The 15280-nt window shown below is 22.2% G+C and overlaps 3 protein-coding genes across 8 annotated transcripts; 1 reads left to right on the top strand and 2 right to left on the bottom strand.

Annotated features, from left to right (window-relative positions):
* Positions 1-2076: 2076 nt before the first annotated feature.
* On the bottom strand, positions 2077-5927 carry LOC725795 (INO80 complex subunit D). Of its 2 annotated transcripts, XM_026440760.1 has the most exons (3): positions 5613-5927; positions 3101-4621; positions 2077-2501 (listed from the first exon to the last, which is right to left on the bottom strand). In XM_026440760.1, exons 2-3 carry the CDS (start codon positions 4482-4484, stop codon positions 2335-2337), a joined length of 1551 nt encoding a protein of 516 aa, XP_026296545.1. In that variant the 5' UTR covers positions 4485-4621; positions 5613-5927; the 3' UTR covers positions 2077-2334. The 2 variants fall into 2 exon arrangements, with proteins under 2 accessions (XP_026296545.1, XP_001121602.2); XM_001121602.5 differs by having other exon boundaries at positions 3101-5927.
* Positions 5928-7687: 1760 nt separating this feature from the next.
* On the bottom strand, positions 7688-12024 carry STT3B (STT3, subunit of the oligosaccharyltransferase complex, homolog B). 5 transcript variants are annotated; one of them, XM_026440539.1, is made up of 8 exons: positions 11701-11719; positions 11379-11612; positions 10397-11095; positions 10011-10321; positions 9413-9953; positions 8858-9319; positions 8665-8755; positions 7688-8518 (listed from the first exon to the last, which is right to left on the bottom strand). In XM_026440539.1, exons 2-8 carry the CDS (start codon positions 11597-11599, stop codon positions 8438-8440), a joined length of 2406 nt encoding a protein of 801 aa, XP_026296324.1. In that variant the 5' UTR covers positions 11600-11612; positions 11701-11719; the 3' UTR covers positions 7688-8437. The 5 variants fall into 5 exon arrangements, with proteins under 5 accessions (XP_026296324.1, NP_001229366.1, NP_001229365.1 ...); NM_001242437.1 differs by lacking the exon at positions 11701-11719 and adding an exon at positions 11911-12024 and having other exon boundaries at positions 8105-8518; NM_001242436.1 differs by lacking the exon at positions 11701-11719 and adding an exon at positions 11727-11802 and having other exon boundaries at positions 8105-8518.
* Positions 12025-12307: 283 nt separating this feature from the next.
* Positions 12308-15264, top strand: LOC724856. The gene is made up of 7 exons (XM_001120760.5): positions 12308-12488; positions 12568-12735; positions 12824-13018; positions 13242-13620; positions 14217-14385; positions 14498-14569; positions 14681-15264. The coding sequence occupies exons 1-7, from the start codon at positions 12380-12382 to the stop codon at positions 14789-14791; spliced, it is 1203 nt and encodes a 400-aa protein (XP_001120760.2). The 5' UTR covers positions 12308-12379; the 3' UTR covers positions 14792-15264.
* Positions 15265-15280: the final 16 nt, after the last annotated feature.

Here is a 15280-nt window from a genome sequence, read left to right as displayed (position 1 = left end):
AATGAATATATAAGTATAGAATATTGATATTGTTAATTAAATAAAAGAAAACAAATGTCAATAACTAATACATAATATGAAAAACTATTTTTTAAAATAATTTATAACATATATTGAAAGAGATTTGTAAATAAAAATACTATTAATTTTTTTATCTTAAAGTATTATTAAATATAGACACATATATTTAAAAAATAACTTTTTAAGGATATGTGATAAGGGTGGATAAACTGAGTACAATAAGACAATGTAAAAAATATGCTTATTATAATTAATAATGCTTAATAATGCGCACTAATGTTGATATTTTACAAGGAGATACATATATAGGTACATATGAAGCAATGCATTTGTTTTCTGATTAAATTTTGCATTGTTCTTATATAAATAATTGCTGTACCTACTTACTACTATTATATATAATTATAATAATATATATATATATATATATATATATATATATATATATATAGATATATATTATAATATATATATATATATCTATATATATATATATACATATATTATATCATATATATATATATATATATGACATTAATTTAATCCCAATATGGGTTAAATTGTAAATTATATTGTATTTCTTCCATTTACAAGTGGCAAGTTCATTGTCCATTTGTGATGATTTACATTTAGCTAAAACATTTATTATTTAAGATACACTTCTTTGCAACCTATTATGTATAAATAATGACACGCACATATAAGATACAAAAATGAATATATTTAGCACAGAAACTTTGATAATAAAAGCTAGATCTCACAAAAATCCTGGTATTACTTGTGAATGTATCTAATTAATTATTTATAATTTACAAAGTAATTCAACAAAGTATTTTACTTAATTTTAAATACGATATGTATTAAAATTATATAATATGATCCGAAATATATTATATACACTTGAAAATGTTACATGTACATATAATATAATGCTAAATTTTAATTATTTAAATGTTAAATGGCAGTAAATGATTTAGTTTTCTTTATAATTACAGCATCTTTATAATTACTAATCTAGCTTTATTTTCAAATTCTATGCTTTATTAAAATTATTTAAATTTTAATTTTTTTATATTATTATTTTGAATAATAAAATAATATATTGCGTGTCATTTTTTTTCATAGGCTGCAAAAGAAATTTAAACATATTACAATTACTAAAAATATCAAAAATGAAACTATTTCGGCACTTCTTATTAAGTTCAATCTTTAATTATATGTTACAGCTATCTATTATTGAACATTTGTCTACATGATTATAATACAAAATGAAGAAAATGATGATAGTGATCATTATGCATATTAATAAGATTATTTGCAATTATTTGCATATATTATTACAGCAGGTAGGTGATAAAAATGAATGACTATTTATATATATATGTAGTTTTTTTTTAAGTTCAGTCATGTGTTCATGCAATTTTATTTATTTTTTTATAAACAAAATTTCTTGGTAGAAAATAATTTGATAAAATATTTCTAATTTCTATTTAAACAAAAATTAAATTACATTCTTATCAAAATATACAATGAAAATAATAGTGTACTGATTTTCAATAAAAGATTTTAATTCTATTTAAAACATTTTAGAAAATTTATACAACTTAGAGAAGTTACATAAAATCATTTGATCATATTTTTACAAAATATTTATAAATATTATTTGCAAATCAGGGTTATATTTTTCGGATTATATTTTATTTTAAAACAAAATAAAAGTCATTAGCGAAAATGAATATTAATAAATGTATTTAAATAAATTGAGTCTTCAATTTGTATCATAACTAAAGTAATAAAATAAAAATAAATTGACATACCCTGAAAGATTCAAATACAATAGAATTATTTTATAGAATGTTTTTGTCCTTTGGCTTTATATCTTTTATAAATATTTTGAAAAATATTTAATGATCTATTTTGCTATAACTAAAACACTCTAACTGAACTTTTAAACGATATTCAAAATAATTTGAAAATGTATAAAAGAACAATATTTAATTGTAATTTTTTCATGATTACTTTTCAGTAAAAATGAAATTTTTAGAATATTATCCCTTTTTTTTTTCATGAATCTATAACTATATGATGTAGTTTTACTCAACGAAATTTATATTAAACAACTGATAATTTTTATTTTTTTTTACTTTCTGTATATCAATCCCTGCCTTTCTTGAATTTTTATAACTATACAACAGAAGTTAATAACACAATCTTACGTTTAGCAGCACAGACACAAACAGTATTTTTTTTTATATATGTAAGGAACACACATGAACTCATTTTCAAATCATTATCTTAATAAAATAGACGGGGCTACGAAGCAATGTCTGACATGAGTTGAGCCAGTAAGGCTGGTTCTAAAAGTCCATGTGTTTGTCCCATTCTTTCCAAATTTCGTACATCTTTATCTACTGCCTCTAATGCTCGTTCTAATTCTTCTTCTTCTTCTCTTGATGGTTCATATTCCCCATTTCTACCCTCTAAAAATAAAATAGAAAATAGAATAAAAAATAAAATAGAAAATCCTTTTGATTTAGCATAATATTTAAAATAAGAATATTTCGTATTTATATATGTGTATATTTATAATTAAATTATAAAGCATATATATATTAAATTAATATTAAATTAATATATAAAATAATTAATATATTTGTAAGCTTTGGAGAATCAATTTTTGAGTTCAAAACAAATATAAAAGTTGATTTCTATAATAAAATATAAAACTGTTGATTCAAACTCATTTATGAAATAAAAGTTACAATAATAATTAATAGCTATAAATTAAATTACAACTTAAATTATAAATTCATATTGAATGAAGTGAGATATAATGCAATATGATGAAAACAAAATGGTCTCATTCTTTCTAATGCAAACTTTAATTAATTGTATTTAATAATTGATTCTCTAAAAATATTTTATGAATATATTAATATATTAACACTTTGTATAAAATTAATAAATTAATAAATAATTATAAATTCATATAAATCAATATATAATATATATAATGTATATATATATTATATATAGTATATTAATGAAAAAATATTAAAAAAAGAACAATTGTAATTACCAATGAATAAGTCATTAAAAGCATCAGCAGGTAAATTATTGAGCACATTGCCAAAATCATGCTCTGCAGGATCCAGAGAAGGAAACACTTCATGATCTCCTAAATCTACTTTAAGTCCTCCTCCAAGACCTAATCCTAATCCTAGATTTAAGTTAGCAGAATTTGAACTTCCTTGCACTACAGTATTCAAATTATTCAAAGCTTTTGTCTGATTTTCACTAGAGTTTATTTGATTCAAATATTGATTTTCTTCATGTATAACTGTAGAATCTTTATTAGTTTCAAGTTTATTCACAGGAGGCCGTTTTCGTTTCTTTGGCCTAGATTTTGGTTTAGGCCTGGGAATTGTGGGAGATGTTGGTTTTTTACGAGTTTTCTTTGGTTTAGACTCTTGTGCTTTACGATGGTAATTATCTCTCTTCCTTGCATGTTCTGGACAAAGAGGTAATTCATGTGCAACATCAAACACAGGAATACAACATTGTGTATTATCACTAAATTTGGCAGTGCAATGTTCAAATAAAAGTTGATCTCCATTCAACATAATATGACGAGAACAATGACGTGTACAGGGCAAAGATATCTGTTGACATCCTTCAGCTCCACAGAGTCCACCAACTAAAAGTGGTCCATCTATTACTTTGCTTGTACTTGGAGAACCACTTAAAGCTCTTGCTGTAGATGCAGGATCCTTATAAGCAGCTTCCAATAAACATTTAGCTCTATCACGTAACAAAATTTCTGAGTCTGTTCCACCTTTATGTAATTGAAGTAATCTTCGTCTCAATTGAGAACGCAATTGAGAGAGACGAGCTGAACGATTCAATGTTGAAGTATTATCTCCAGAAAACCAATAATGCTGATAAATTGTCATTTCATCTCCACTAGAATCACTATCTGATATTTCATCTCCAGCTCTAGGATAATACAATAACATATGGTCCCGACTTTGCCTTCTATTCTTTAATCTTTGTAAATTTTCAATATGATGTTTTTGTTGAATTGCTTTTGCAAATTTATAATCTATATGTTCACCATCACCGTTACCATTGCCACCACCACCAACATTACAGTCAGCATCTAATTCTACAGCACGATCTTGTACAGCTTTGAATTCCGCATCTGATACGGATGTTATCCTTATTCTTTGTTTCATACATTTTCCTTTAGTTTTATTATTTTTACAATTTTGCATTACTTTAGAATTTTTAGATGACACTACTGTAACATTTCTTCCTGTTGTATGTGTACTAAATGGCTCTGGTTCACTGAAAATATAGGGATCGACATCTTGACGAACCTCAGTTTTCAGCAAAGCCTTTAAGCGATCCGAAAACTTTAATTTATTGTCCATGTTTGAATTTTCGGATATAGGGACCTTCATTGATTACCGTTTTCCTTGTATCCTGTTCTACCTGCATTCTCAAACCCTCCAAATCTTTCCTTTTATCTAGATAAAACTTAGTTCACGCCATATGCTTAAATCCAAATCCATACATAAATATTTCTGAATTCATAATACTGAGAATAAAAAAATAAAAAATTATTTTTATTGTATTATATCACAGATTGGTATTTCTTACATTTGCTTTAGACACATTAATGTTTATATATGCATCAAGATGATACAACTAATAAAATGAATTTTTGTACAAAATATAATAAATTATAAAATAGTCATATGTACTACTTATACTAATAATATTAATGTGCATTTGGCTGTGTTATTTACATGTATTTGCATATGTACAAAACTTAGTTTTGTCATGGATTATATTTTAATAGAAACATTAAAATTGATTATCTATTATATACCTATATTCAGTATCAAATTATGTAGTGGAATCTTACAAAAAATCTTATATATTTAAATGACAATAAAATTTCTGTGTTTCAAAAGTGCAAATAATACTTTAGCAGTCAATTGTTTAGATGAGTTAAAGCTATGTATCACTAAGTTTAAATTTGCATATTTCTGTACATAATATGTCAGATGGATATCAAAATCTCTCTTGGTTCAAGCAATAAGCGTGAACTTAGTCCATGGCTAGATCAGGATAAAAATAATCCTTGCCTCGCATAGCAATTCAAATTAAATATACTCTATACATTTTTTAATAATTGCATTACACGAAACATCAAAACATTAAATGTGGATTCTAAAAGTTCTGATAATTTCTGATAAGACAAAGCCATATTAATAAACATTTTATCTCTAGTGTTGACATGAGTGCACTATGTTGGATATCAACACTGTTTGGTTATGTTCACTTTATATAGGTAATATGACACTATGCAAAATACTGTAATCGAATTTCAATAATACAGTTAGAAAGATTCATAAAATGAATCTTGCAGCATATTTATATCCTATAACAAGGGTAAACTATTCACAAATACTATCACGAAGTTTCCTTTATGGACTCGTTTCGTTTAGTTTAACCGAGGTTGGAACAATGAAAATTATTCCCAACAATAAGAGAGGTTGTTGCCCAATCAGAAGCAATCCGACCTTTTTCATGCAAAATACACTTCAACGGGATTGAAGATTCACGCACAAATTCCAGCATTCATCGATAATAACATTAGAAAGACATGTCAGATGTAAAGAAAGCAAAATGGCGGACACTGCACACACGAACAGTTTCTGATGCGAAAAATCTTTGAATTCACTGTATTATCATTATGAATTTGGTGTACAAACATTTTGCGCCCATTTTAAGTGTTAACTAATTTTATATGATAATTTACAAAAATATATTTTTACAAAATATTGATTATTTCTATTAGAAACATTTAGATTGTTTTTCGTTATACATTTTTACATAACCTTTTAACTTTACCATATATAAGTATTTAATTTATTTCTTTTTTTAGAAAATTTTTTTTAAAATGATAGAAACAAAAATATACATATGATAATATTTCATTTTTTGAATTATGCATTTTTTAGTTTAATTTCTTTAATGTTTTATTATATTTAAAATAATATTCGATATATAAATGTGGTTTTCTATTGATATTTCAATAAATTATTCTATATGTGAAACATTATTTTATATTATTTTACAAAATTATTTATTTTTACAAAATTATTTTAAATTATATAAGATTGTAATTAATATTTGTAGTAATATATCAAAAAAAAATGTTTAACAAATTGATTTAAAATAAATTTTGATTTTTGCAATTCAAACATTCAAGATGACAAAATTTTTTCTCTTAATTAAAAAAATCTTAAACACAAAACAATTTTTCATTTTTAATAATTAATAAAAAAAAACTGCGTGATTTTTCCAAATATAATAATATTAATATAATAAAAAAAATACTATCTATAATTAGATGATATAAATATAAATAATAATAATATACATATATATATATATATATATATATATTTTTATATGAATATTATTTATGTTCATTATTTATTAAATATAAAATTAATAGTAACAATAAAATGTCATGATTTAAAACAAATTTTTGCATTTTCTATAAAATCATTTTTAAAGTTTAAACATTTAATTATTAAATTAACAATCAATATTAAATATATTATATATATATATATATATATCTGTGTATATATTTTATACTTAAATAACAACATATTTGTATATTTATTTGTATATATATTTTATACTTAAATAATAAGTTATTTAAAAAAAAAATTAAAATTAATAAATACCGCAATCTTCAAATATGATCAGCTGATTTTGACATTTAAAATTATAACCTATTTATTTTATTTATATATTGCAGATTACCACTTGTTGATTTATTTCATATTTTATATTCATATTTTTTGAAACAATTTTAATTATTTAACTAATTTTTATTAATTAATAATTAAAATTAGTAAAATAAATTATTAGTAATTTATTAAATTTTAATTGTTTATTATTAATATTCTATAAAAAAAGATCTGATAGATTCAAATATTATATTATTTTTTCAATAACATAACAATAGATATACAAATTATATAAATTGTTTTATATAAATTGTTTTATATGTTTTTTATACATATTATTATTTTACATATTTCATATGTTTATGTACTAAATTATTTTTTATAATTAAAATTTTTTTAATTAATATATTATAATTTATATTTATATTTTGTAACATTTTAATAATATAATTGCAATTTTTTAATATATATAGGAAAATTTTATGTAAAATAACATTCTTAATATGTATTTTTTTTCATTTGTATTTCACTTTGTATTTTTTTCCTTGTTTCTTTTTTTATAATTAAATATACAATAATTATATATACACAATTCTATTTTATATATTTAAAATTACTTTATAATTTTGTTATAAACATGTCTTTTAAACATATATCTATTAAAAATAGTAATCACATTAAGTTATATATATATATATATATATATATATATATTATAAACAAATAGTGTATTTTACAATAAAAATAAGAAATAATAATTTCGATTAAGATAATTAAAAATAAATTTTAGATTTAAATATAAAATGTTTAAAATTTTTAATTGCATAAAATTTAATTTTTTTTCTTTGTTATATTTTTCAATAGTATACAAAAGAAATCAAATATATTAATTTTAAATGATTTTTAATTTGTTTTTAATAAATGTTCAACAAGAATAGTATATAATAAATTGTGTACATAACACACATTTAATCCCTTTGATCACACCTGCTGATATTTAATAAATGTTTTTATTATTTTGTTTTGACTAGTGAATATTTCTTTATATATATTAGTGTTAAATGTGCATTTTATATATATATATATAAAACAAAAATTTACATATTAACTTTCTTATTATGTTTTTCATTTAATAATTAATAATTCAAAGATCATAATTTGCAATTTGAATATAATATACATAAAGTAATAAAAAAAATGAACAAAAAATTAAGAAACTAATTAAGTACAAAAACCCTTAAAATGTAAAAAGATACCATTTTTCTATTTTATAAATGTGAATATTGTTTATAAAAATTTATTACATATTGTTATCATAGAGAAATTATATTTTACTTAAGAAATATGTAAAAACATCATACATAACATTTAAAGATGAATTTTAGGAAAATTAACAAATATATATTGTAATAATTAAAATTAAATCCTCTTTTTGAAGATTATTCTTGTTAAAAAATTATTCCAATTATTCTTAATGTTGAAAATTTATTTTATTCTATATTTTAATTGATTCAATTTTTAATGATATTAAAATTTTAATTTGAGGTATAGTTTGTGGCAGACCCAAGGGACGGTAATTCTTTTTTTCTTATTACAAAAGTTGTATTTGAAAATTATTATGAATTAGATAATAATGTATGTTACGTAGTTTTTCGTTGAGGTTTTTGTCCTTTAATAATAGTTGGCCGGCCTTTTATATAACCTTTCTTTCGGCGTGGTGTCTAAAACATTAATGTCCCCCCCCCCACAACTTCAACTACATTTCAAAATTATATAATGTTATAATTTAAAAAATGTAAAACGATACGACTAAAACTGTAAAAAAATAAAAGTTTTAATTTATTATCATAAGACATAAAATTCTTACCTTTTTACTAACATATGAATTAGCATTACGTGTAACAATTCGTTTAGATATCGGAATGGTTGGTCTATTAAATTCATTTGGTTTTTTCACCCTAAAATTATAGGTCAATTAAAAATAAAATTTATAATATAGAAAAAATATTTATATATATAAAATTAATTCATAATCTTATTATTAGTATTTATAGAATTACCTGTAAATTCTAACAAGCCAATGTTCAGTTGTATAGGCTTCTTCTAAATATGTTAACTGAAAATTTTTATTTCCTATTTCAGCATTACGTGTACGATCATAACCAGATGGCGTTCGATAATCAATCTTTACTTCTCCAAATCGATAATAGCTTAATTTATACATTAATGAATTCAAAAGAGTTGGTGATCCTTCTGAATCCACGCGAAATTCTCCTTTTTCAGTAAAATAATCACTTTCACGAATGTATTGTGGATATTCACCTTCAGCAATTCGTACCATCCAAAGGAATTTATTAACATCATCTCCAGAATATCCAATCATTCCTCCAAAAATAACTAAAACATAATCTACATCTAATGATGTCATAATTTCATAAGCAGCACTTTCATTTGAGCTCATTGCTTTTCCAACTAAAGCTATATGTGAATTATTCCAAGTATTATTGTCCACAAGTGTAGTTCTATATTAAAATAGAAAATATTTCATATTATATATTATTTTATAAATAAATAACATTTAATATATTATTTAATATATTATTTTCTAATAATACCTATTGGCCATTCCAGCAATTTGATAACCATAATCCCACCAACTCATAATTCTAGCATCAATAGGTGTATTTTGTGCTAACCAATAATAAGCTTCTCTAAAATCATCAAGAATAGCTCTACCTCCATCATTACTATATGATGCCAGAACAATTGAAGGACTAGAATATGCATTACTTGTAATCCAAGTACAATGCAGTGTAAACATCATCATTAACATAAATGCACCAATGACAACACCATTTCGAAGATTAACACCTAATCCATCACCATTGCCTCTAGGTCTCTCATGTTTCATTCTACGAAGTTTACCAGCTTTATCATATAATGCTCTACCAGGACTCCTTTCTCTTTCTTCTTCACTTTCTTCTTCACTACCATTATTACTTCGATCATTTCTTTCATTATCTTCTTCTTTAAAAAACAATTCAAGAAGATCACTAAATGCTACTCCAGCAAGCATACAAACAACTGGAGTTAAAGTGAGCATAAGTCGCACCATTACTCCAGCAAAATAAACAGCGCTTATAGCATATAATATAACTGTAAAATAAATAATTAATAATTTTTATAACAAAATAGTACTATTTTGAATCTTACCGAAAACGCGTTCATCGTTAATACGTTTAATGCAGTACCAGAGGCCTACAGGAAATGTTGTAACAAGAATATGTAAATCAAAGAAAAAACTAAACCATGTAGTAGGTTGATGTTCAGAAACAGATGCTATTATTGGAATGTGTATTTTTGCATAGCCAGTATCCCAGAGTGAATAAAATCTTCCACTCCAAGGTGCAACAACACCAGCATAAGTTAAACAAATTAAAGCAAATAAAAGAATACCAGCTGTAACTGCAACTATTCCTCCAAAATATTTCATTTCAGATTTTGTAAATACAGTTCTTAAATATCTATAATAATAAAATTATCAAAGAAATATTTATCAAATATATTAATGATATTAAAAATATATTAAATTAACATACCTGAGAGTTGCTACAAAAATTAATAATCCAAATACACCTCCAGCTGCCATATGTTCTGATGTTCTTATTGGTTGAAAACCAACAAATGGTATTTGCATACTTAATAAAAGGCCCAAAATATAGAATGTAGTATAACTTGTAAAAAGACGGTTACTGAATCGATTCATGACTAATAATGCAAAAACATGAAGTGGAATTAAATTAATAATAAAAACATAACCACCCCATGCAGATACCATATAGAAGTAGGATAGAGCAGTCATAGAAGCCCAAAAAATAGAACCAGTTTTAACTGACTTAACCCAAAGATAATATGTAATTTGTAGTGCAAAAATAGCAATGCCTTCATTATCATAACTTCCTGCTACAGATCTTGAAATATAACCAGGTACAATTGCAATAAAACATGCTGCAAATAAACCAGCTCCTGCACTCCATATTTCTTTTGTTAATAAGTACGTAGAAATGGCTGTAAGGCCACTAAATATTGGAGCTAAGAATACACAAATATCTCTTATATGTACTGGGATATTTAAAGAATGTAATATATAATGTATAGATCCAGATGTTATCATTAATCCAGGATAAACAGTTCCACCTACAATACGACCCAATGGATACCATGCTCTTTCATCAAACCAATTTATAAAATTATAAAATCCATGTTGCACCATATATGCTGTTGCTCTGTAGTTAAACCTATGTTATAAATATATATTTTATTTTATAATAATATTATAATTATAAAATAATATATATTTTTATATATTATTTTACATATAAAATTATTAATTAAAATTATTAATTAATATACATTAATATATTATTGTAAGATATTAAATAAACATTAAAGAAAATATATTATCTATATTAATCTACATTAAATTATTAATATATATATATTAATAATTTATATATATATATATATATATATATATATATATATATATATATCCTAATATAATAACACATAAATACATACCAAGGATCGAATTCATGTATGATACTTTCGAAACGTATTACTGCAAATAATCGAGAAGCAAATCCTGAGATCCAAGCAAGTAATAAAACAGTAAAAGTAATGAGAGAACTAAGACCAGCAGCATTTGTTAATGTAGAAGTTTTCATTTGCTTAGATGACGATTTCTTATCGGGAAACATATCTTTTTTGGTATTTATCATGGATGTTCTATTTGACAACATATTTTCTTTAAATCTATAAATATAATGAAAAATATTTCTGTTAAACTTTAAAAAACATTTGCCATAAACATATTAACATTTGTTTTTATTCAACACGTTACAAATCAAGCAGTTCACAACAAATTACCAAACCACTATGTATTTAGGCTAGAACTGTTAAGAGACACGTTGTACACCGGCTACGTGTTAATCATGACTCCAATGATGTTCTATATATATATATATATATATATATATATATATATATATATATATATATATATATATATATATATATATATAAATAATATATTTTGCGCTTAAATACACACCATGTTCGATGTGAATATCAATTGCTGATTGGCTTTATTAATAAAATAAAATTAAAAATAATTCGACTACCAATAGAATTAATTTTACATCAATATAACATCCGGTCATTGACTATAATTTAAATCAGATATAGTCATATAGAATGCACTGTTATCTTAAAACGTCACATCCGAATAATCTTATTACTTAACTGTCTCTTGTAGTATATTGTAAAATTAATATTTCTTTGTATATTGTATTAATTGTATTAATATTATTGTATTAATATGTATTGTATTAAGTATTAATCAGAATATTTTACTTAATAATAACGTAGATAAAAGTTTTCGTTGCTTATAATATAAAATAGTGATTAAAAATTATTCGGTTTAAACTAATGAAATAATATGAATTAAATATTAATTAAATAATAAATATTATTAGTAAGAATAATGTTTTTTATATAATATAAAAGAAAATTATTCTCTTATGTTTACTAATAAGGAACAATTAATAAAACGTACTGGGAAAAATTCTATTGGTCGTTATGATTTCTTAAAACTTTTAGCTACAGAATTTAAAACTACTAAATCTAAAGGTAATTTAAATGAAATATATAATTATTTATAATTAAATAATAATTAAATAAAATTAACACAATATTATTATTTTCACAGATGCAAAGGAGCAAGTATTGGCAAATCTTGCTAATTTTGCATATGATCCTATTAATTATGGATACATAAGACAATTAAAAATAATTGATTTATTTCTTCATACTTTATCAGAAGATAATTTAAAATTAATTCGTTTTGCTGTAGGAGGTATCTGTAATGTCTGTGTTGGTATGTATATAATTGTTTTAAAAATAATTATTTTGATAAAATATATTTAATTATAATAATAATAATTAAAATAAAATTTATATTTTAGATCCAATAAATAAATTATATATTTTACGTAACCAAGGTATTCAATTATTAACATCATTACTTTCTTTACAAGATGAAGATATCATACTTTCAGTAATTACCACTTTAATATTTTTAATTAATCCTGACTCTAAAAATGAAGTAACAACCGAATTAATTGAAAAGATATCTCATCTATCAAATTGTAAAAATAAACGTATAAAAAATTTGATAACAATATTTTTTAATGATTGTATTATAATAAAAGATAAAATTGAAAATTCTAAAAGTATATAACAAATATTTTAAAATATAAAAAAGTTTTGAAACTTTAAAAATAAAATAATTTAAGAAATTATATATTATAAAATAAATATAAAATAAAATGCAAACAAAAACATTTTTTAAATTATTAAAAAGATATTGTACAGGATCTTCAGATATTTTGAAAACTCTAAAAGCTGGAAATGAAATATCAGTTATTAAAACTGTTACAAAAGATGATATATTAAATTTTGCTAAATTAACTGGAGATTATAATCCAATACATTTTGAAGTATCAAATCATCTTGTTCATGGTGCTTTACTTAATGGTTTAGTATCAGGAATACTTGGTACAAAAATTCCAGGCCCAGGAACTATAGTAGTTGAGCAAAACTTTAAATTTCCAGCACCATGTTATGCTGGAGATATAATAGAAATAAAAGTTCAAATTGTTTCTATAAGAAAAATTATGAAATGTGAATATATTTGTATTGCAAATGGAGAAAAAATAGTTTTAAAAGGAAATGCAAAACTAATTAAAAAGTCAATATTTAAATAAAATATCAATATACTAGATATAATATTGTATAATTTTATTAATTAAGAAAAGTAATATCCTTCTTATTTAATATATATATTATATACTAAAATTATATTCTTGTTAAAAAATAAATTAAGTTTCCTTATATGTAATATGATTGCAGTATTATAGTATTATGAAATATTGCTTATTAAGTATGTAACCTATTTTAATTGCTGACTTAACAAGACAAGGCATTTTTAATAAAACCTGCAACTTATTCATTTTTATTATTTTATGCAAGTGAATAACTTATAATTTTTTATTACTTCATATAATCAATTTAATTAATGTAAGTATTATAAAGGAAAAAATATAAATTGAAAAATATATATTTTTTTATTATTTCCATAATTTATAATTTCCTTATAGATTTTGCATATTAAAAACTGTTTTTATTTACTTATAATTGTTATTTAATATTTTAAATAAAATTTGATATAAACATAAATATTTTTTTTACAGAAAAAATGTATCCAATATTTCTATTATCTGTTTTTTTTTTCTCGTCCATATTAGCAGATAATCAAATTAAAGTAAAATCTTTAAATAACACTTTAAAAATCTTAACTACTGAATCTTCAATTGGCTGCATTTGTGGAATTTTTTTAACTGGAGAGTTTAAAAAAGATAATAAAGAATCACTTGAAGGAAATCCTGCTCTTATTCATGGTTTACCTGGAGTATTTCCATGTACTCCAATTGGAAATAAAATTTGTATAAGTAAATGTTTAGACACTGTAAGTTATTTCACAAAAATATAAATTTATTATTACATATATATTTTATTAATATTATTATTAATTTTTTATTTCAAATTCTTAATTAAAAATTATTAAATATTTATTATAGATTATTAAATATCTTCCAAATAGTTCTAAAATTTTATGTAGTTCAATAGAACGTGATTGTTATAAGGAAAAGGTAAGTTTTATTACATTGTTTCATAATAAAGAATTTACGTTATATTATTATGCAATTTTATATTATAATAATATTATAAGTAAATTAATATGTATATATTTTTTATAATAGGCCTATTTATTTATTAAAAACTGTAAGAGTGGATGGATTAATACAAATCTTTCTGCTGGAAGGGAATATTGTTGTAAGGATGGTAGACCATACAAATGTCCAGCATTTTAAAATAAATATTTTTTATTATATTTATTATATTACTATATTATTATAAATTTTATACTTCTTCAATTTAATAAAATTATTCTTGATTTTATCATATTTTCTTCTTAAATATCCCGCTCTTTTTCTAAATATAGCTTTAAAAGTATCATATATACTTCACAAAGAATTAAAAGAATCCCAGATAAATATTTGAAATCCTTGTTCTATAATTAAATTGCTAAATATAAAATTTATTTTATTCTGTGTATTTTAAGAAAAAAAAATTTACTCCATTATATTTTTTGTTTTAGTTATTGATATTTGAGGTATAATTTTGATCTTTAATTTGTGCTATTGGGTCAAGTTCAGGCATAACCCTAATATTATAGATGACAATGTTAAATTTAAATTAATCAGTTGCTTTAAATTTGTATCTCACACACTCTGTATTTTTAATAGTCAAAATAAAAATTAATTTTTATTGATTCAAAAAAAAATGAAAAGAGTAATTAT

Source organism: Apis mellifera, linkage group LG5, assembly GCF_003254395.2.
Source record: "Apis mellifera strain DH4 linkage group LG5, Amel_HAv3.1, whole genome shotgun sequence".
Lineage (NCBI taxonomy): Eukaryota > Metazoa > Arthropoda > Insecta > Hymenoptera > Apidae > Apis > Apis mellifera.
This window is presented reverse-complemented; position numbering and strand designations above follow the sequence as displayed.